Here is a 24,043-nt window from a genome sequence, read left to right on the forward strand (position 1 = left end):
AGGCATAACGCTCAATAGTCTTAAATAATTTCACCCCCCCCCCGCCCCCCCCCAATATAGACTGATCCTCAGTGACGGGGAAACCAGTATCTTTAAACTTAAAAGAAAAAATATATATACTATAGCATGCAGGAAGCTCGTCTATATAACAGAGTCTTCAAGGTGGCGGATGGCAGGATGTTTTGACTGGGGGGCTGGTTTGTCAAGCTGCAGACCCGGTGACAAACGTACTGACTGAGAGGCCCATGGACATGATACACTATCCCTATAGCTCCACACGTGTACGACCAGACCAGACTCCCTATGCCAAATCACTACTACCACAACTCAGCAGCTCCAAGGAGGTCAGCAGGTCAGCCAAAACAAGGCCGATCACAGTGAACCGCCTTGGGCTGGGAGGAGAAATATATGTCCCCCTTAACCTCCAGAGGGAGGGTCCAAACCAGGCCCCACCCCCCAGTGTCTGGACCAGGGCAGCTGGCCTCACTTTTCACCCTGGCGGGTAGGGTTCAGCTTTGAAGTGTAAAAGAGGAGTCTCGTGCTAATTATGGACTGGATGTAGATGGCGTCCGTCACTAATAGCAACAAAAGACTGTGCGCTTGCGTGTGTGGTTTTAGAGGGCGGGAGGGCGAGGAGCAGCCGGTGCTAAGGGTTGTCTTAGTTCTCCGGTTACCAGACCGACAGTGTCCGTTCCACATCCTATTGGCCAGGACATCATATACAATAATTCATCATTTGGTGGGTGATAATCTTTGTCCTGTTATATAAATAAAAGTGGGTATTAGGTGTTGATTTGGAAATGGGATATGTAAAAATAAGAAAACACAACTCCCCCTGAGACAGCCTGGGAGAGTGGGGTCACAGCCTGGGAGAGTGGGGTCACAGCCTGGGAGAGTGGGGTCACAGCCTGGGAGAGTGGGGTCACAGCCTGGGAGAGTGGGGTCACAGCCTGGGAGAGTGGGGTCACAGCCTGGGAGAGTGGGGTCACAGCCTGGGAGAGTGGGGTCACAGCCTGGGAGAGTGGGGTCACAGCCTGGGAGAGTGGGGTCACAGCCTGGGAGAGTGGGGTCACAGCCTGGGAGAGTGGGGTCACAGCCTGGGAGAGTGGGGTCACAGCCTGGGAGAGTGGGGTCACAGCCTGGGAGAGTGGGGTCACAGCCTGGGAGAGTGGGGTCACAGCCTGGGAGAGTGGGGTCACAGCCTGGGAGAGTGGGGTCACAGCCTGGGAGAGTGGGGTCACAGCCTGGGAGAGTCGACAGATCTCAACCTTGTCGGCTCAGTGGTTTTCGAAACCAACAACCTTTCTTTCGGCTACTGGCCCAGCTACCTGCAGCCCCCGGAAATCATGACAGGCTTTGTTTATATGTGCCTCTCTACGACAGTCACTACGACAGTCACTACGACAGATACACTACGATACAGATCTTCTTCAACCCCCCTAAAGGTAGACTGAAAACACCCGCTGGCCATTTAGGGGACACATGCCAAAACAACACTCATTGTCACTTCGTTATATTGTTAGTACTCAGCTGAAGCTGAAGTCCACAACATCTAGCTAGTCAAGTATTACATCCTGAAGGAGAAAAAAAACATTTGTTTAATTTAAAAATTAAATTGGGTCATGTGGAATGGACCGATTTTTACAAACAAACTTTTTTTTTAAAGGTCCAAAATCACAGAACAAAAAGAAAACCTGCAAAGACAGGAGACAACAGACAGCCTGGCTACGTGACTACTACCACAGACAGCCTGGCTACGTGACTACTACCACAGACAGCCTGGCTACGTGACTACTACCACAGGCAGCCTGGCTACGTGACTACTACCACAGGCAGCCTGGCTACGTGACTACTACCACAGGCAGCCTGGCTACGTGACTACTACCACAGGCAGCCTGGCTACGTGACTACTACCACAGGCAGCCTGGCTACGTGACTACTACCACAGGCAGCCTGGCTACGTGACTACTACCACAGGCAGCCTGGCTACGTGACTACTACCACAGGCAGCCTGGCTACGTGACTACTACCACAGACAGCCTGGCTACGTGACTACTACCACAGACAGCCTGGCTACGTGACTACTACCACAGACAGCCTGGCTACGTGACTACTACCACAGACAGCCTGGCTACGTGACTACTACCACAGACAGCCTGGCTACGTGACTACTACCACAGACAGCCTGGCTACGTGACTACTACCACAGACAGCCTGGCTACGTGACTACTACCACAGACAGCCTGGCTACGTGACTACTACCACAGACAGCCTGGCTACGTGACTACTACCACAGACACAGACAGCCTGGCTACGTGACTACTACCACAGACAGCCTGGCTACGTGACTACTACCACAGACAGCCTGGCTACGTGACTACTACCACAGACAGCCTGGCTACGTGACTACTACCACAGACAGCCTGGCTACGTGACTACTACCACAGACAGCCTGGCTACGTGACTACTACCACAGACAGCCTGGCTACGTGACTACTACCACAGACAGCCTGGCCTGGCTACTACGTGACGTGACTACTACACAGACAGCCTGGCTACGTGACTACTACCACAGACAGCCTGGCTACGTGGCTACTACTACCACAGACAGCCTGGCTACGTGACTACTACCACAGACAGCCTGGCTACGTGACTACTACCACAGACAGCCTGGCTACGTGACTACTACCACAGACAGCCTGGCTACGTGACTACTACCACAGACAGCCTGGCTACGTGACTACTACCACAGACAGCCTGGCTACGTGACTACTACCACAGACAGCCTGGCTACGTGACTACTACCACAGACAGCCTGGCTACGTGACTACTACCACAGGCAGCCTGGCTACGTGACTACTACCACAGACAGCCTGGCTACGTGACTACTACCACAGACAGCCTGGCTACGTGACTACTACCACAGACAGCCTGGCTACGTGACTACTACCACAGACAGCCTGGCTACGTGACTACTACCACAGACAGCCTGGCTACGTGACTACTACCACAGGCAGCCTGGCTACGTGACTACTACCACAGGCAGCCTGGCTACGTGACTACTACCACAGGCAGCCTGGCTACGTGACTACTACCACAGGCAGCCTGGCTACGTGACTACTACCACAGGCAGCCTGGCTACGTGACTACTACCACAGACAGCCTGGCTACGTGACCACAGGCAGCCTGGCTACGTGACTACTACCACAGGCATCCTGGCTACGTGACTACCACAGACAGCCTGGCTACGTGACTACTACCACAGACAGCCTGGCTACGTGACTACTACTACACAGACAGCCTGGCTACGTGACTACTACCACAGACAGCCTGGCTACGTGACTACTACCACAGACAGCCTGGCTACGTGACTACTACCACAGACAGCCTGGCTACGTGACTACTACCACAGACAGCCTGGCTACGTGACTACTACCACAGACAGCCTGGCTACGTGACTACTACCACAGACAAGGGGTGACTAGCGCTACCACAGACAAGGGGTGACTAGCGCTACCACAGACAAGGGGTGACTAGCGCTACCACAGACAAGGGGTGACTAGCGCTACCACAGACAAGGGGTGACTAGCGCCACCACAGACAAGGGGTGACTAGCGCTACCGCAGACAAGGGGTGACTAGCGCTACCGCAGACAAGGGGTGACTAGCGCTACCGCAGACAAGGGGTGACTAGCGCTACCGCAGACAAGGGGTGACTAGCGCCACCGCAGACAAGGGGTGACTAGCGCCACCGCAGACAAGGGGTGACTAGCGCCACCGCAGACAAGGGGTGACTAGCGCTACCGCAGACAAGGGGTGACTAGCGCTACCGCAGACAAGGGGTGACTAGCGCTACCGCAGACAAGGGGTGACTAGCGCTACCGCAGACAAGGGGTGACTAGCGCTACCGCAGACAAGGGGTTGGGGAGATTTCCTGTTTTCCACAGACCGTATGCTCCAGCGAGCCACGGTCTGTCATTTCCTCCAACCCTTCACAGCTCAGACAACACTCCTCTCTCTGTGTAGAAAGTGTGTTAACTAAATGAAATCCTTATTTAGTGGAGCATACATAAACCTCTTGTCCCAGGGCCCCATCAAAGAGGCCTCTCCTCTGACCTGCTAGGCTACTCTACACACCAGCCGGTAGATTCCCACACACACTACAAGGAGGCAACCAGACAAAACAGACACTTGATATGTCTAGAGAGCGAGCGAGAGCGAGAGAGGGGAGAATCAATGCAATATGCTCCAGTGAATGTCATCCTACCCCAGAGCGAGGCAGGCTCGGCAGGCCCTGGCCGGCTTAGAGAATTCAAACCCTGATCTTAACTCATCACTCTAAAAAATACCCTCGACAGGACAGTGTTCCTCTGGTAGTCACGCTTCTATGTCCACATTGTCAGTCACACACACAGAGAGACACACAGGCAGAGAGAGACACACAGGCAGAGAGAGACACACAGGCAGAGAGAGACACACAGGCAGAGAGAGACACACAGGCAGAGAGAGACACACAGGCAGAGAGAGACACACAGGCAGAGAGAGACACACAGGCAGAGAGAGACACACAGGCAGAGAGAGACACACAGGCAGAGAGAGACACACAGGCAGAGAGAGACACAGACAGAGAGAGACACAGACAGGGAGAGACACAGACAGGGAGACACAGACAGAGATAGCGAAGACCGTTGTGTCAGAGTATTCATAACTGCAGAGAGGCTTCAGAGCTCAGACTCATCCACTTCATTAACCTGTTGGTGTTAGGGGGCAGTATTTTCATTTTTGGATAAAAAACGTTCTTGTTTTAAACGGGATATTTTGTCAGGAAAAGATGCTAGAATATGCATATAATTGACAGCTTTGGATAGAAAACACTCTAAAGTTTCCAAAACTGTAAAGATATTGTCTGTAAGTATAACAGAACTGATGTTGCAGGTGAAACCCTAAAAAAAATCCAATCCGGAAATGCCCCAGGTTTTGAAAGCGCCGCGTTCCAATGACTCCCTATTCAGCTGTGAATGTTTTAGTTTAGTTTAGTTTATTTTAGTTTTACAGGGACAGTGCACATTAATCAACGTTTCAGCTGTGAATGTACCATCAACGAGCTTATGCTTTCTACGTATTCCCCAAGGTGTCTACAGCATTGTGATGTAGTTTTACGCATTTCTATTGAAGAATAGCCGTAGGCGGCCACATTGCGTAAGTGGTCACATGGTGGCTCCGAGAGAGATTCTCGTGTAAAATACAGGAGGTAGCCATTACTCCAATCGGTCCGAGTGAAAACCAAATTGTCCCGACGGATATATTATCGAATAGATATTAGAAAAACACCTTGAGGATTGATTATAAACAACGTTTGCCATGTTTCTGTCGATATTATGGAGCTAATTTGGAAGATTTTTCGGCGTTGTGGTGACCCCAATTTCCGGACGATTTCTCAGCCAAACGTGAAGAACAAACGGAGCTATTTTGCCTACAAAAATAATATTTTGTGAAAAATTGAACTTTGGCTGTCTACCTGGGAGTCTCGTGAGTGAAAACATCCGAAGTTCATCAAAGGTAAACGATTTAATTTGATTGCTTTTCTGATTTCTGTGACAAGTTTGCCTGCTGCTAGCAAGGCATAATGCTATGCTAGGCTATGATAAACTTACACAAATGCTTGTTTAGCGTTGGCTGTAAAGCATATTTTGAAAATCTGAGATGACAGGGTGATTAACAAAAGGCTAAGCTGTGTTCCAATATATTTCACTTGTGATTTTCATGAATAGGAAGATTTTCTAGGAAGATTTATGTCCGTTGCGTTATGCTAATTAGTGTCAGATGATGATAACGGTCCCGTTCACGGGCTGGGGTGTCACTAGAGGTTTTATGTTCTGAGATATGGCTGGACATTTTCATCTTCTTAACATGCTAGTATAACCATATCACTTGGTAAATGGTTAGGGCATTAAAGCCCACCTTCTTATGGACACTGCCGAGTGGAGATTGCGGACACTGCTGAGTGGACATTGCTAAGTGGACATTGTGGACACTGCTGAGTGGACATTGCTAAAAGAGGTAGGTTTTGAGCCATGAATCAAATGAAAAAAAATTAAGTTGTGAGCAGAGCAGCAGCAGAGGATGCAGACTAGAGATGCCCTGCTCAGTTCAGACAGACATTTTACTCCTCCTGTCTAGAGGTCGACCGATTAATCGGAATGGCCGATTAATTAGGGCTGACTTCAAGTTCTCAGAACAATCTGTAATCAGCATTATTTGGAGACTGCGTGGCAGGCTGACCGACTACCTACCTGTTATGTGAGTGCAGCAAGGAGCCAAGGTAAGGTGCTAGCTAGCATTAAAACTTATCTTATAAAAAAAAACTATCAATCTTAACATAATCACTAGTTTTAACTACACATGGTTGATGATATTACAAATTTAACTTAGCTTGTCCTGCGTCGCATATAAATCGATGCAGTGTCTGTTAATGTTTGAATCACAGCCTACCTTGCCAAACGGGTGATTTAACGAGCGCTTTCGCAAAAAAAAACGCACTGTGTGTACCTAGCCATAAACATCAATGCCTTTCTTAAAATAAAATAAAGTATATATTTTTAAACCTGCATATTTAGTTCATATTGCCTACCCGTTAGATAAAATACAGAACGGTTCCGTATTTCACTGAAAGAATAAAGTTTTGTTTTCTAAATGTCGTAGTAGTATGAAAGGTGTTGTTTTACAGGCTCACCAATCGTAATACGGCACACCTGGAGCAAATTAGGGTTAAGTGCCTTGCTCAAGGGCACAGCCGACAATTTAACCTTGTCGACTCAGCTATTCGAACCAGCAACGTTTCAGTTACTGGCCCGACACTAACCACTGCCGCCTCACATGCTGTCTACGTAAATAATAAATCATCATCTTTTGGACAAGGTTAAAAAGGGGGAAAAGAAATCAGTGTCTCTCCATAAATATGTGGCAAAGGCACTTCAAAGATAACCGGATGAAATAATGATAAAATGTCACCAAACAGACAGGACACTAGTCACAGCTGCCAACTGATGCCAAACAAACCAGCTGGAACTGAAGGACCATGTCCTAAATACCTAGTCAATGTTACATCCTCCACTCCTCTCCCACAAGCCTCTCCTCCCATAAAACCATAGTTTACTTTAGAAGACTAGAACAAAGCTTCACAAGCGCTTTAAGGTTATTGGTTTGTCTTTATGTGAACGGAGAAGGGAGGAGGGTGCTAGCTCGCTAACAGAGATAGAAAAAGAGAGAGAGAGAGAGAGATCAAGCAGAGTGCTTCTGCCTCTCCTTTACGCCTAGCTGAGCTGACCAGGCCTGTGTCTGTAAGCTACTAGCTGGTTGAGTAGAGGGGGCTGCAGGGCCAGTCAGCCTGCTTGTAGAGAGAGCAGACATTTCATGTCAAGCTGTGTATCAGTGGCCAGCCTGTCAGCCGGGTCCTGGAGTACCACAGCATGCTAAATCAAACAGTAATTACTAACAAAAGTGGGTCGGCGGAGGGCAGAGCAGGGGAAGGGAGGGCGGGGGAGAGCAGGGGTGGGGGGGGGGGCAGGGGAGGGAAGGGCAAGGGGGCAGGATGGTAATTCTCCCTCCCTCTGCCTAACAGGATTTTTGATAAAAAATAAATAAAAAACAGAACCGGTTTAAGTTTTGTTATTTTGAACTTTACCTTCTACAACGGTATTTCAATGGTTTGGTTTGTTAAAATGTGATACGCCACCCCGGGGAGCATAGATCACTTCTTATAGGTTGAATTTCTGTAGCTCAGTTGGTAGAGCATCGCGCTTGTAACGCCAGGGTAGTGGGTTCGATTCCCGGGACCACCCATAGAATGTATGCACACATGACTGTTAGTCGCTTTGGATAAAAGCGTCTGCTAAATGGCATATTATTATTATTATTATTATAGTTTGCTACTCGAGTTCTTTCTGTCCCTCTCCTGCTACATGCCTCTAATCACACCAAGCCCCACGGGCCCTGTCACTGAAGGAGAGAGCCAAGGTGTCATGAGCATTTCCTTTACCGCTCACCTCTTCGTGGTCAGATGGATGCAACAACGTTGGTGAGATGATGCTCTGCTCTGGCGTTCTAGAATGTAATGTAACATCTAGTTAGGGTCACCTGGAAACGTTGGTGAGATGATGCTCTGCTCTGGCGTTCTAGAATGTAATGTAACATCTAGTTAGGGTCACCTGGAAACGTTGGTGAGATGATGCTCTGCTCTGGCGTTCTAGAATGTAATGTAACATCTAGTTAGGGTCACCTGGAAACGTTGGTGAGATGATGCTCTGCTCTGGCGTTCTAGAATGTAATGTAACATCTAGTTAGGGTCACCTGGAAACGTTGGTGAGATGATGCTCTGCTCTGGCGTTCTAGAATGTAATGTAACATCTAGTTAGGGTCACCTGGAAACGTTGGTGAGATGATGCTCTGCTCTGGCGTTCTAGAATGTAATGTAACATCTAGTTAGGGTCACCTGGAAACGTTGGTGAGATGATGCTCTGCTCTGGCGTTCTAGAATGTAATGTAACATCTAGTTAGGGTCACCTGGAAACGTTGGTGAGATGATGCTCTGCTCTGGCGTTCTAGAATGTAATGTAACATCTAGTTAGGGTCACCTGGAAACGTTGGTGAGATGATGCTCTGCTCTGGCGTTCTAGAATGTAATGTAACATCTAGATAGGGTCACCTGGAAATACTGACAAACTTTTGGTTCCTACCGTGGAAATAATTATTCCCTGGTTTATTAATTCGTTGTCATGTTAAACAACGTATTCGAAGTGCTATCCACTATATTCCAACTATAGAGTTAATATAATGGAAATGTAATGATTATTCTAACCGTTCATTTAACTAGTAGTATATTCTCCTGTCTGTCTGACAAGTCCCAGTAAGGTCCCGTGTCTGTCTGACTAGTCCCAGTAAGGCCCCCTGTCTGTCTGACTAGTCCCAGTAAGGTCCCCTGTCTGTCTGACTAGTCCCAGTAAGGTCCCATGTCTGTCTGACTAGTCCCAGTAAGGTCCCCTGTCTGTCTGACTAGTCCCAGTAAGGCCCCCTGTCTGTCTGACTAGTCCCAGTAAGGCCCCTGTCTGTCTGACTAGTCCCAGTAAGGCCCCCTGTCTGTCTGACTAGTCCCAGTAAGGCCCCCTGTCTGTCTGACTAGTCCCAGTAAGGCCCTCTGTCTGTCTGACTAGTCCCAGTAAGGCCCTCTGTCTGTCTGTCTGTCCGTCTGTCTGTCTGTCTGTCTGTCTGTCTGTCTGTCTGTCTGTCTGTCTGTCTGTCTGTCTGTCTGTCTAACCAGTCCCAGTATAGCGTATAGCCGCCTGTCTGTCTGGGAGGTGTGTACTTCACCTCTGCTAGGCAACTGGCAAACAGTGTTCTCTCAGCGGCAGTCGTGTCAGTGGAGGTCTCGTTGGAAAAACTAAAGACTGCCGCCAAAACAAAGACTGTTCTGCCGAGTTGTTGCAGGAAGAAAAGAGAGGAAGGTTCCACTCGGACTTCAGTATCTTACCTAGTTATCTACAGATTGTCATTTTTGATCTTTTGCCGCTTTGGCAACTAGGTGTGTGTTTGGTAACCTATTTGCGCCTCCTCTCCCTGTAGGCTTTACAGACACTCCACACCCCTTTGGCTGCAACCCTTATAAATTTAGTGTACCCTGAGAGCACAACCCATGTGCAATTCCTGGTCTCTGGCAGCGCTCGGGAAGTGCTGGTCTGCGCTCAACACCGCAGATTTCATCTCAGCCAATGCTGACCTTCGGTCCCTAGACTTTTTGGCCATGATGGGAGACATGGATCACCCCAGAGAACACTTACTCCAGCTGCTCTTTCTTAATCCGACGACGTTTTCCCTCATAGTCCGAGAGCATCTGGTCGTCGTCGGGGGTGGTGACACAGGGCTAATCATTTCTCCTAACTGGAGATTGTCTTTTCACCCTCTCTCACATGTCCATCTCCTCATTTGAATTCCATGCTGTCCCTTGTCCACTCAAGCTTAACAGTGTTGTCATCTATCACCCACGTCGGAGAGTTCCTCAATGAGCTTGATACCTTGATAAGCTCATTTCCTGACGATGGCTCACTGCTCTTCGTACTTGGCAACTTCAACCTCCCGACGTCTGCCTTCGATTCACTTCTTTCCAGCTCTCGCTTTCGCGTCCTTGCCTCTTAACCTCACCGTTTCCTAATCCCCTCACAAGGCAATACGCTTGACCTCGTCTTTACTGTAACCAAAAGGTCACTCATCCTGTAACCGAAAGGTTGCTAGATCGAATCCCCGAGCTGACACGGTAAAAATATGTCGTTCTGCCCCTGGACAAGGCAGTTAACCCACTGTTCCCCTGAACCAGGCAGTTAACCCACTGTTCCCCGGTAGGCCGTCATTGTAAATAAGGACTTGTTCTTAACGGACTTGCCTCGTTAAATAAAGGTTCAATAAATCTAAATAAAACCTCTCTCTCCAGATGAAATCCTGTGACTAGTGAGGTCTGGCTGCCTGACAACCTGCCCACTCTACCCAGTCCCCTCCTCCAGACCATCTCTGGAGACTTTTTTTTTCAAAACACTTGAGCATGCCGTCTCTCTTTCAGAACGATCTTGACCCTAACCAGTTAGGTTCCAAAAACGGGTCACTGAACGGAGACTGTTCTTCTCTGTGTCACATAAGTCTCTCTGCTCTGCCAAAGCTGACTCTCTCTCCTCTGTTCTCATTCTCCTAGATCTACCGGCTGCCTTCAGACACCATGAACCATCAGATACTCCTCTCCACCCTCTCAGGGCTCGGTGTCTCAGACTATCAGATCCTCCTCTCCACCCTCTCAGGGCTGGGTGTCTCAGGCTCTATCAGATCCTCCTCTCCACCCTCTCAGGGCTGGGTGTCTCAGGCTCTATCAGATCCTCCTCTCCACCCTCTCAGGGCTGGGTGTCTCACCCTCTCAGGGCTGGGTGTCTCACTATCAGATCCTCCTCTCCATCAGATCCTCCTCTCTCACCCTCTCAGGGCTGGGTGTCTCAGGCTCTATCAGATCCTCCTCTCCACCCTCTCAGGGCTGGGTGTCTCAGGCTCTATCAGATCCTCCTCTCCACCCTCTCAGGGCTGGGTGTCTCAGGCTCTATCAGATCCTCCTCTCCACCCTCTCAGGGCTGGGTGTCTCAGGCTCTATCAGATCCTCCTCTCCACCCTCTCAGGGCTGGGTGTCTCAGGCTCTATCAGATCCTCTTCTCCACCCTCTCAGGGCTGGGTGTCTCAGGCTCTATCAGATCCTCTTCTCCACCCTCTCAGGGCTGGGTGTCTCAGGCTCTATCAAATCCTCCTCTCCACCCTCTCAGGGCTGGGTGTCTCAGGCTCTATCAGATCCTCCTCTCCACCCTCTCAGGGCTGGGTGTCTCAGGCTCTATCAGATCCTCCTCTCCACCCTCTCAGGGCTGGGCGTCTCAGGCTCTGCACACTCCTGGATTGCATCCTACCTGGCAGGCCGCTCCTACCAGGTGATGTGGGGAGGATCTGTGTCTGCACCACGTACTCTCACTACTGGTGTCCCCCAGGGTTCAGTTCTAGGCCCTGTCCTCTTCTCTCTATAGACCAAGTCACTCAGCTCTGTCATATCCTCACATGGTCTCTCCTATCACTGCTATGAGGATGGACCTATCCTCTCCTATCTTAAGACGAATGAACTAGCTGCAAGTCACTCTGCATAAGAGCGTCTGCTAAATTACTTAACATTTACATTTAAGTCATTTAGCAGACGCTCTTATCCAGAGCGACTTACAAATTGGTGCATTCACCTTATACATTTTCATGTCTGATTGGCCAGTCCCATTATATCCTCCTGTCCTCTCTGGTCAGTCTGACTGAGCATTAAATGGTCAATCTGCAGTTTCTACAACAATTTATTGACTTATAAAATGAATGAAATCTACAAAACGATTCTTAAAAGAATATAACTTAAACAAATGCATCATGATCTTAGTTCAACTGTCGCATCACGTCACTACCCAAAATATAAGCTTGTTTTATTCCAACGTTTGTAAACACATTAAATGTAAACAAACATTCTATAGCCTCAAAACATGGTTGAAACTATAATGTTGATATCATGGATGGTCAGTCCTTGCATCCACAGCTCTATGAATTTGAGAGCGGTTACATTTCTCCAGCCTCATCTCTCCCGCTTTTTAAAATGTGAAACTGTTGGGGGACATTTTTATTTGCGGATTGCCCCTTTAAGCTTCTCTCTCCACCACAGTGAAAAATCTCTGTGGCCCACAATGCTGAAGCACCGTCATCCGCGTGAGAATGAATGCAAGTGGCTGAATGAGTCCCCCGTTCATTCTTTGGTCCCCTTTTCTCTTCACCGTCTCCTGCTGTGAGGACTGAGGAGAGAGACAGACAGACGGAGAGGCCGCTTCTCTAAATGGGACCCAAGTCCTTATAGAATGCCACTACATTTGACCAGGCGGCCCATTGGGAACAAGGTATCATTTGGATGTAGCCGGGCCTTGAGCCGGTCAAAGGCTTTCTCTGTCTGTGCCAGGGTGGCCAGCTCAGGGTCTGGGAAGAACACAACGACCACAACATCCATCCACTTACACCAGCTTCCCATCTTATCTCCCCATTACTTCACCTACAGTGTTAAATAAAAATGTTCTTATAAGAACACAGCCAGCCTTGGTACAGTGTGTTCAAAGCCTGAGGCTTATCGCTGTTTATGTTACACAACGGATGAGAAGGACGACTGTGACGACCTTGGCTTTCTGGAAACATGAAATTAGCCTTTGACTTGAGAGCTCTGTATGATCTAATGTGTTGGGGGGAGACAACCTTCTGGGGGGGATGATATTTCTAATCTGTTGGATGACATTTACAATTATATTTATAAAACAACTTGTCTGTTCCATTCATGTGTGGAACAAGGCTAACACAACTGATTTCGTGAGACGAGGATGGCGTGACACATGGTGGGGGACACCGTGAGAGCAGAGTTGGACGCCGTCACACCAGATACGAGAGATACTGTCATGTGACAGACACGTTGAGCAGGAAGTAAGTGTGTGTGTGTGTGTGTGTGTGTGTGTAGCCTATTACTCACCAGCTTCTCGTCCACGGTGATCAGTTGCGTCTCTTGTCCTGCTTTCTCTGCCAGCCTACATCCCGACAGGCTCACCGACCTGCAACGGCAACGCAGGAAGTTAGAAGACTGTTCATGACAAATAATCACACACACACACACACACACACACACACACACACACAACGCAAACAAGTGAGGAACTTCCATGACAATTAACTGTCTTGGAGGACTCAGCGGAGGAGAAGAAAGGAGGGGAGGAAGGAAACAGTGAAAGGAGACAGACGGGGGGGGGGGGATTATTTTCCTTCCCCATTAGTTCTGTCTGGTGAGTTTCTGGCTCCTGCTTGCCTGTTAACCAGACGGACCTGCTGGGTTCAACCCATATTTGACATATTTCAAAACACAGCATTTGCTCCAAGCCTGCCTGGAATGCCAAAATGGGAGGAGTCTGGGCTGGTCAAATTATTCAATTGGTTCCATCGCACCATCAATCAAGCCCAGCAAAAGTATCTGAACAATGTCAAATAACCTTTGAAACCAGGTCTGCTGATGAGTTGACGACAGAACACACTTTATGTCGGCTCACCGTCCAACTGTCCCCGGCTCACCGCCACCGAGTGCCTAAGGAAGGACTGGGATGGCTCTGTGTGGAGTAGTGAACATGCTGGCTTGTCATGAAACAACCAGGAAGCCTAGCCAGCCAACAATGTCCTGGTCAAACCATGGCGACTGAGTCAGTGGGGCAAAAACTGGGGCGGTTCTGTGAGAAGTGAACAACGTGGCCTACTGGCTATTAGCTTGTCACAAAAACAGCCCAGTGGCCAGCCAGGGACTGGAGCAGGCCAGGGAGGTAGATTGCCCGTCTGTGTTAGTCCATGGAAGACCAGCCCGTTGATAGCCTGGTTAAATAAGACTATTTAACGGGTCATATTCATTGGTGCACACTGTAGCAAAAATGTTTTGTTTACGGAAGAAAAAAAAGTTTATTGGACAAAGTCAGGTAGGGCCCTTGCCCTTTCAGCCCGTTTACTTCCTAGTGAATAAGACCCAGCTGAATTGGCAGGGAACGCTCCCAAAATCCAGGGGCCAACGTACAGGCTACGGATGACCAATCAGATGTAAAGGCTACAGACGACCAATCAGATGTACAGGCTATAGGCTACGGACGACCAATCAGATGTACAGGCTATAGGCTACGGACGACCAATCAGATGTACAGGCTGTAGGCTACGGACGACTAATCAGATGTACAGGCTATAGGCTACGTATGACTAATCAGATGTACAGGCTGTAGGCTACGGACGACTAATCAGATGTACAGGCTATAGGCTACGTATGACTAATCAGATGTACTGGCTATAGGCTGCAGATGACCAATCAGATGTACAGGCAATAGGCTACAGATGACCAATCAGATGTACAGGCAATAGGCTACAGATGACCAATCAGATGTACAGGCAATAGGCTACAGATGACCAATCAGATGTACAGGCAATAGGCTACAGATGACCAATCAGATGTACAGGCAATAGGCTACAGATGACCAATCAGATGTACAGGCAATAGGCTACAGATGACCAATCAGATGTACAGGCTATAGGCTACGTATGACTAATCAGATGTACTGGCTATAGGCTGCAGATGACCAATCAGACATGGATAATCACACTACGGGTTCTTTGAATTTAGAAAAGAATAGAGAATAGGCCTACCATAAATGTTTTACAGGTACGTTTCCATGGCAAGGCTAGACGTGAATCACCCTTTTCATATGTAGGGTGAAACGGGAAACATTTGAGTATGTTTACATGCACATTAATAACTAGATAAACTCATTATGACAGTAGGCAGGTGGAAAGCACATCTCTGGAGTCACACCTCCCCCTCCCCTCTCTAACTGACCAGTCTCAAGAGGAAAGTCAAATGGCCGGACCTGATGGTTGACGACCTACACAACCTGGGACGGAATAGGACAGCACAGAGATCCAGATGTCACAGCACTGCGCTCCAAGGAGATGGCAGAGACGAGTGAGACTATAACACAATCAAGTTAACTTAGCAAAAGCTTTAGCTAGCCCACCCATTTTTACCTACCTCATCCCCATTTTTTTATTTATTTTATTTTCTGCTCTTTTGCACACCAATATCTCTACCTGTACATGACCATCTGATCATTTATCACTCCAGTGTTAATCTGAAAAATGTATAATTATTCGCCAACCTCCTCATGTCTTTTGCACACAATGTATATAGACTCTTTTTTTCTACTGTATTATTGACTTGTTAATTGTTTACTCCATGTGTAACTCTGTGTTGTCTGTTCACACTGTTATGCTTTATCTTGGCCAGGTCGCAGTTGCAAATGAGAACTTGTTCTCAACTAGCATACCTGGTTAAATAAAGGTGAAATAAAAAAATAAAAAATTGTTAACGGCCATAATTCACTTTACACCCCCCCCCCATACAATAATTAGTCGTCCACATGTGCGAATCTGATTAGTCACTTTTTTTAGCTGTAAAAATGTAGATGGATACCATGTCATTATGTCATAACCTTTATCACAAAATGTTGTGCATATTTATTTAAAAAAAATAAAAAAATAAAAAAAAATAAGTTATCAGCACTGTTGTTACCACAGCCAAAGTCAAAATTGGCCAAATCGAAAAAAATAATGAAAGAAATATATGTTTTTGTTCTTAAATTAAAAGGTTCAGTAACAGGTTAGGCTTAAGGTTTTTTTAAATCAGATTTTAAAGTAGAGAAAATGTAGAAATAGGCCGGGATGTAAAACTTTGTGGCTGTGGTAACTAGTGACGACAGCTCTGACGTCATTTACCGGCATGAATCACGCATCCAGGTCGAGGATCGCTATCAGCAGGAACATGAAGCACTCCGTGCTGTCAGCAGGAACATGAAGCACTCCGTGCTATCAGCAGGAACATGGACCACTCCGTGCTATCAGCAGGAACATGGACCACTCCGAGCTATCAGCAGGAACATGGACCACTCCGTGCTATCAGCAGGAACATGGACCACTCCGTGCTATCAGCAGGAACATGGACCACTCCGTGCTATCAGCAGGAACATGGACCACTCCGTGCTATCAGCAGGAACATGGACCACTCCGTGCTATCAGCAGGAACATGGACCACTCCGTGCTATCAGCAGGAACATGGACCACTCCGTGCTATCAGCAGGAACATGGACCACTCCGTGCTATCAGCAGGAACATGGACCACTCCGTGCTATCAGCAGGAACATGGACCACTCCGTGCTATCAGCAGGAACATGGACCACTCCGTGCTATCAGCAGGAACATGGACCACTCCGTGCTATCAGCAGGAACATGGACCACTCCGTGCTCAGCAGGAACATGGACCACTCCGTGCTGTCAGCAGGAACATGGACCACTCCGTGCTATCAGCAGGAACATGGACCACCCGTGCTATCAGCAGGAACATGGACCACTCCGTGCTGTCAGCAGGAACATGGACCACTCCGTGCTATCAGCAGGAACATGGACCACTCCGTGCTATCAGCAGGAACATGGACCACTCCGTGCTGTCAGCAGGAACATGGACCACTCCGTGCTATCAGTGGACTGTCAGCAGGAACATGGACCACTCCGTGCTATCAGCAGGAACATGGACCACTCCGTGCTATCAGCAGGAACATGGACCACTCCGTGCTATCAGCAGGAACATGGACCACTCCGTGCTGTCAGCAGGAACATGGACCACTCCGTGCTGTCAGCAGGAACATGGACCACTCCGTGCTGTCAGCAGGAACATGGACCACTCCGTGCTATCAGCAGGAACATGGACCACTCCGTGCTACAGCAGGAACATGGACCACTCCGTGCTATCAGCAGGAACATGGACCACTCCGTGCCATCAGCGTGCTATCAGCAGGAACATGGACCACTCCGTGCTATCAGCAGGAACATGGACCACTCCGTGCTATCAGCAGGAACATGGACCACTCCGTGCTATCAGCAGGAACATGGACCACTCCGTGCTATCAGCAGGAACATGGACCACTCCGTGCTATCAGCAGGAACATGGACCACTCCGTGCTATCAGCAGGAACATGGACCACTCCGTGCTATCAGCAGGAACATGGACCACTCCGTGCCACTACGTCATGTTTCCTTCCCATTATCCAAGCTGTATCACAACCGGACGTGATTGAGAGTCCTTTAGGGCGGCCCAGTGTCGTCTGGGTTTGGCCCAGTGTCGTCTGGGTTTGGCCCAGTGTCGTCTGGGTTTGGCCCAGTGTCGTCTGGGTTTGGCCCAGTGTCGTCTGGGTTTGGCCCAGTGTCGTCTGGGTTTGGCCCAGTGTCGTCTGGGTTTGGCCCAGTGTCGTCTGGGTTTGGCGGTCATTGTAAATAAGAATTTGACGTCATCTGACCTGCCTACATACATACATAAAAATTATACAAATTTCAAGAGTTAATAATAAGAAGTGGAGAAGCCCTAGAACCCATACAACATTCTACTCCTGGAGTAAATTCCTGTCAGAGAGACCAATTAGAAGGTTAGACAGGAGGCCCTGGGCCAGTGGAGACCAATTAGAGGGTTAGGCAGGAGGCCCTGAGCCAGTGGAGACCAATTAGAGGATTAGACAGGAGGCCCTGGGCCAGTGGACACCAATTAGAGGGTTAGGCAGGAGGCCCTGAGCCAGTGGAGACCAATTAGAGGGTTAGCCAGGAGACCCTGAGCCAGTGGAGACCAATTAGAGGGTTAGCCAGGAGACCCTGAGCCAGTGGTAGGTGAGAGCTCTCTTTCAAGCACACTCCATACCTCTATCCATCTCTCTCCAGGTGCTACAGAGAGTGACTGGTCCAATGACTTCTAAAGCCTTCTGACCCACTACCTGTGATCTCTCCAGAGCACAGAGAAGTAAGCTGCACTCATAATAGTATAGTTGACGCACTGGGTAAACCTCCTCCTCCTTCACTGGGTAAACCTCCTCCTCCTCCTTCACTGGGTAAACCTCCTCCTCCTCCTTCACTGGGTAAACCTCCTCCTCCTCCTCCTCCTCCTTCACTGGGTAAACCTCCTCCTCCTCCTTCACTGGGTAAACCTCCTCCTCCTCCTTCACTGGGTAAACCTCCTCCTCCTCCTTCACTGGGTAAACCTCCTCCTTCACTATGGCAGTCTGCTTGTGTGATGTCAGCATATTATCCAGGGCCAATGGTTAGACAGGATTTACTGTAGTCACTCCATCTCATGCTCAATTCTCCCTGGTCTGTCTGCATTGCTGCAGAATTGACAGATTTGTACCTTGTCAGCTCAGGGGTTTGAACTTGCAACCTTCCGGTTACTAGTCCAACGCTCTAACCACTAGGCTACCCTGCCGCCCCAGTATGTTCTACTGTATGTTCTGTTATATGTGGGGATTCGAACTTCAACATGTTATTACTCCAACCACGTGAAAGTCCTTAGGTGTGTTTGAATACTAACAACACTAACATACTATTTGTGACAGAAATGGAATATGTAGAATACAAGCAGTGGACACTATTTCTGTGCTTTTAGGGCCCATAATGCAATTCTTCCCGAAAATGGGCATGGCTGCACTAAATGTTCAGATTTTGTCTGATACAAAATCGTTGCTTTAACTAATTATGACAAATGTTAAAATGTTGAGCAATGTAATAAAGTAATGACTTTTCAGATAACGTGTAACTTATGTTGGCTGACAATTTGTTAGCTACGCTGTCCTTACGAATCGCATATCATAACAGCAGTATGTACCGGTATGTTAGCTAGCTACCTAACGTTAGTTGGCTACTGATACATCGAACTTGCCAGTATATTAACTATATGCTATCTAACGACACAAAACGTGTATTGAATCGATTATTCAAGTCATTCTTAGCTTAGCGGCATAGTCGTAATGCATTCGTAATTTCGCTCTGGCTATCTACACCGATTTCAGGGCACTCTCATCTGAGTGTGCCAGAGAGCAGAATAACTAATGAATTTATGAGCGCTCAACACCAGTTGAATATGGCCGGTGAATGTAAATTAGCCAAATACATTTAAACTCAGTTTCACAATTCCCTGTCCTTAGGTCAGGTAGGATCACCACTTTATATTAAGAATGTGAAATGTCAGAATAATAGTAGAGAGAATGATTTATTTCAGCTTTTATTTCTTTCATCACATTCACAGTGGGTCAGAAGTTTACATACACTCAATTAGTATTTGGTAGCATTGCCTTTTAAATTGTTTAACTTGGGTCAAACATTTCGGGTAGCCTTCCACAAGCTTCCCACAATAAATTAGGTGAATTTTGGCCCATTCCTCCTGACAGAGCTGGTGTAACTGAGTCAGGTTTGTAGGCCTCCTTGCTCGCATACGCCTTTTCAGTTCTGTCCACACATTTTCAAAAGGATTGAGGTCAGGGCTTTGTGATGGCCACTCCAATACCTTGAATTTGTTGTCCTTAAGCCATTTTGCCACAACTTTGGAAGTATGCTTGGGGTCATTGTCCATTTGGAAGACCCATTTTCAATCAAGATGTAACTTGTCTTGAGATGTTGCTTCAATATATCCACATAATTTTCCTTCCTCATGATGCCATCGATTTTGTGAAGTGGACCAGTCCCTCCTGCAGCAAAGCACCCCCACAACATGATGCTGCCACCCGGGTGCTTCACGGTTGGTCTTCAGCTTGCAAATGGATCTTCAGCTTGCAAGCCTCACCCTTTTTCCTCCAAACATAATGATGGTCATTATGGCCAAACAGTTCCCTTTTCGTTTCATCAGACCAGAGCACATTTCTCCAAAAAGTACTATCTGTGTCCCCATGTGCAGTTGCAAACCGTAGTCTGGCTTTTTTAATGGTGATTTTGGAACAGTGGCTTCTTCCTTGCTGAGCAGTATTTCAGGTAATGTTGATTGAGGACTCGTTTTACTGTGGATAAAGATACTTGTTTCCTCCAGCATCTTCACAAGGTCCTTTGCTGTTGTTCTGGGATTGATTTGCACTTTTCGCACCAAAGTACATTCATCTCCAGGAGACAGAACGCGTCTCCTTCCTGAGCAGTATGGAGGCTGCGTGATCACATGGTGTTTATAGTTGCGTACTCTTATTTGTACAGATGAACGTGGTACCTTCAGGTATTTGGGGCGGCAGGGTAGCCTAGTGGTTAAAGCATTGGACTAGTAACCGGAAGGTTGCAAGTTCAAACCCCCGAGCTGACAAGGTACAAATCTGTTGTTCTGCCCCTGAACAGGCAGTTAACCCACTGTTCCTAGGCAGTCATTGAAAATAAGAATTTGTTCTTAACTGACTTGCCTAGTTACATAAATAAAAGTAATTTTATTTTTTTTATCTTTAATGGATGAACCAGGCTTGTGGAGGTCTACAAAAAAAATTCTGAGGTCTTGGCTGATTTCTTTTGATTTTCCCATGATATCAAGCTAAGCGGCACTGCGTTTGAAGGTAGGCCTTGACATACATCCACAGGTACCCCTCCAATTGACTCAAATGATGTCAATTAGCCTATCAGAAGCTTCTAAAGCCATGACACTTTTCTGGAATTTCCCAAGCCGTTTAAAAGGCACAGTCAACTTAGTGTATGTAAACTTCTGACCCACTGGAATTGTAATAGTGAGTTATAAGTGAAAAACAATGTGTATGTAAACTTCTGACCCACTGGAATTGTAATAGTGAGTTATAAGTGAAAAACAATGTGTAAACTATTGTTGGAAAAAGTATGTGTCACGCACAAAGTAGATGTCCTAACAGACTTACAACAAGCAACCTCTGACAAACGTCTACATCTATTCAAGGTGAAAATTATGAATCAGACATCTTATCTTAACTATTTATCTGTACATGGAATGGTATTTTTTTTTAGTTTTTTTTTTTTTTAACTCATTTTGTACTAATATTTACAGGAAAATGCCACAGGCACTATCTGATGTGTGGAGACATGTCACTGCAGCTAATGTAGAAGGAAAAGCTGTGTACATTTGCAAATAATGTACCAAATCATATGTGAAGAATACAACAAAGATGCAGAATCATCTGGCCAAGTGCATAAAGTTCCCTCAACAGCTCATGGTCCTCCTGGAATCAAGTTCTTGTCTCAATGGAGGAACATAGTCAGAGAAATACTGATGAATGTCTTACTGCTCGAGCTGTATATGGAACTGGTTCACCTCTGATGCTCACAGGCAATGTGTATTGGAAGAGATTTATGAATGTTCTTCACCCAGCATACACCCATCCAACCAGACATGCTTTATCTACTCATTTGCTGGATGCAGAGTTCAACAGAGTTCAAGTGAAGGTCAAGCAAATCATAGAGAAAGCAGACTGTATTGCAATCATCTCTGATGGGTGGTTGAATGTTCGTGGGCAAGGAATAATTAACTACATCATCTCCACCCCTCAACCAGTATTCTACAAGAGCACAGACAAAGGACAACAGACACACCGGTCTCTACATTGCAAATGAGCTGAAGGCAGTCATCAATGACCTTGGACCATAGAAGGTATTTGCACTGGTGACAGACAATGCTGTGAACATGAAGGCTGCTTGGTTTTAAAGTGGGAGGAGTCCTACCCTCACATCACACCCATTGGCTGTACTGCTCATGCATTGAATCTGCTCCTCAAGGACATCATGGCACTGAAAACATTTCCCCAACTCTACAAGAGAGCCAAGGAAATGGTTAGGTATGTGAAGGGTCATCAAGTTATAGCAGCAATCTACCTCACCAGAGAAAGTGAGAAGAATAAGATCACCACATTAAATCTGCCCAGCAACACCTGTTGGAGGGATGTTGTTATCATGTTTAATAGTCTCCTGGAGGGGAAGGAGTCTCCAAGACATGGCCATATCTCAGTCTGCCGATATGGACAGCAACATCAAGAGGATCCTCCAGGATGATGTATTTTGGGAGAGAGTGGTAAGCAGCCTGAAACCTATAGCAGTAGCCAGTGGACGGATTGAGGGAGACAATGCCATCCAGTCTGATGTTCAGACTCTGCTTGCAGATGTAAGATAATAACTCTGTACTGCCCTGCCCACTTCACTGTTGCTCCAAGCAGAGGAAACTGCAGTTCTGAAATACATCAAAAAGCGTGAAGACTTCTGCCTGAAGCCCAAACACAGCATACATGTTGGACCCCAAGTCTGCTGGCAAGAGCATCCTGTCTGGTGCAGAGATCAACAAGGCCTATGGTGTCATCGCTACCGTGTCTCATAAATTTGAGGCTTTTTGAGCCTGACAACTAGCCATCCTCAACTAGGTTGGAAAGTGACAGTGAAGATGAGGCCTCAGAGTCTGATGTTCAAGAGGTGGACATAGAGGTGGTCAGAGTAAAATGGTCAGAGTGAGATGATCCCTCATTTGTGTCTGGAAGTAGATAGTAAGTTAGCTTGACAATTTACAAACACCCAGAACGCACTCTGGCAATCCAGATTGAATTGACAAACCCACACAAAGTCAAAATGTCTAGATATTAATTTGCTATGCTAACAGGCGGTTGCATAGCAACAGCATCCACTTCCAGTGGACAGGCAAAGTGCTAAGGACAGTCAACTGAAAGAATACCGCTCATTTACTCTATACTAAAATGAACTAATAGTAGAAAGTATGTAGCATACAGTATGTTATTATGGGTATTCGAACGCAGCTCTTGTGAAAAGTTACAAACTGACAGGTTTTCATTTTCGTCAAACTAATTTTGGTGCTTTCAAGACAAGTGGGAAGTCTGAAAAATAAAGAGGTAAAGTAATTACTTCCGGTAAAAAAAAAAAAATAAAGTAGGAGCTCTATATATAAAGAGGCCCGAGTTCCCGACTTGGATAACCATTCAAAGCAATTTTTTCCCAGTCGGAACTCGTTTTTATTTTGAGTTCCCAATTGTCGAGAACCCATTGAAGTAAGAAGTTGAAGATTTCCGAGTTCAGTTGTTTCTGAACGCGGCATTGATATGTAACGAGTGACATTGATTTTTGACGGACTGCACAGCTCGGTGTGAGACCTACCTTATTCTGCGTATGAATTTAGCCAGCCGACGACATGACATCGCATACAAGCATGATCGCGGATTTTTTTTATATTTTTTTATAGTTGAAGCAATTTCTGCCCATCTTCATACTGTACTGTCTTTGCTGCTAACTAGCTAGTTAACACATTTAAAGGACACACGCAGCTAGCTAACGTTAACACTAGCGATTAACTCCTTAAACTAGCTATGACTTACTTACACTGCCTTTCACAAAAACCAGTACAACCATCCATACTCATTATCACCTAGAAATATCCCAAGAACACATCGTGAAACGTAACTTTTGTGTTGTTGTCATGTGCTAAGCTAAATAGCTAGCTAAAGTAAACCAATGACACAGGCATAAACTAGCTGACAATGGCATGTTATGACGAATAGGAGGTTAGAAACTCGTTGTGCGACAGAAATATGACTATAGCAATGTAGCAAAATAAAAACATCATTACCTGACAGGATTCAGGATTACTTTAGTGGCTGTATTTAGCAGGGAACACCGTCCCAAACCTAGAAGTGACATTGAGGACGCCATGATTCTGTCAACAGCTAATATGTACGGAGTACGGGAAGGTTCAAAACTAAACAAAAAGAGCTGCTTGATGGGCTTCTTCTTCTTCTAAGAATCGCAACCAACAGACAGGTGCATACAGCGCCACCTATTGTTCTGGAGAGTGGGGCCGGTCGAGATATTTCTATACCACTATATTGTTTTGTTTTTTTAACATTTTATTTAACCAGGCCAGTCAGTCAGTCAGTCAGTTAAGAACAAATTCTTATTTACATTAACGACCTAGGAACAGTGCCACTAAAAGTGCCTAGTTCAGGGACAGCAACCTAGCATCCTTTTGGTTACTGGCCCAATGCTCTAACCATGAGACTACCTGCTGGCCTTACTACTTTCCTGCCATCGTCTCTGCCACC

At 46.9% G+C, this 24,043-nt stretch overlaps 1 protein-coding gene across 1 annotated transcript in view; it reads right to left on the minus strand.

The window, feature by feature from the left end:
* Positions 1-23,734, minus strand: part of ndufs4 (NADH:ubiquinone oxidoreductase subunit S4) — a 40,479-nt gene extending 16,745 nt beyond the window's left edge. The window contains exons 1-2 of the mRNA XM_052479731.1: positions 23,572-23,734; positions 13,105-13,183 (exon numbers count right to left, since the gene is read on the minus strand). Coding sequence (XP_052335691.1) covers positions 13,105-13,183; positions 23,572-23,654 — 162 coding nt within the window. The 5' untranslated portion in view covers positions 23,655-23,734. The remainder of the gene's footprint in view (positions 1-13,104; positions 13,184-23,571) is intronic.
* Positions 23,735-24,043: the final 309 nt, after the last annotated feature.

Source organism: Oncorhynchus keta, chromosome 25 (assembly GCF_023373465.1).
Source record: "Oncorhynchus keta strain PuntledgeMale-10-30-2019 chromosome 25, Oket_V2, whole genome shotgun sequence".
Taxonomy (NCBI): domain Eukaryota; kingdom Metazoa; phylum Chordata; class Actinopteri; order Salmoniformes; family Salmonidae; genus Oncorhynchus; species Oncorhynchus keta.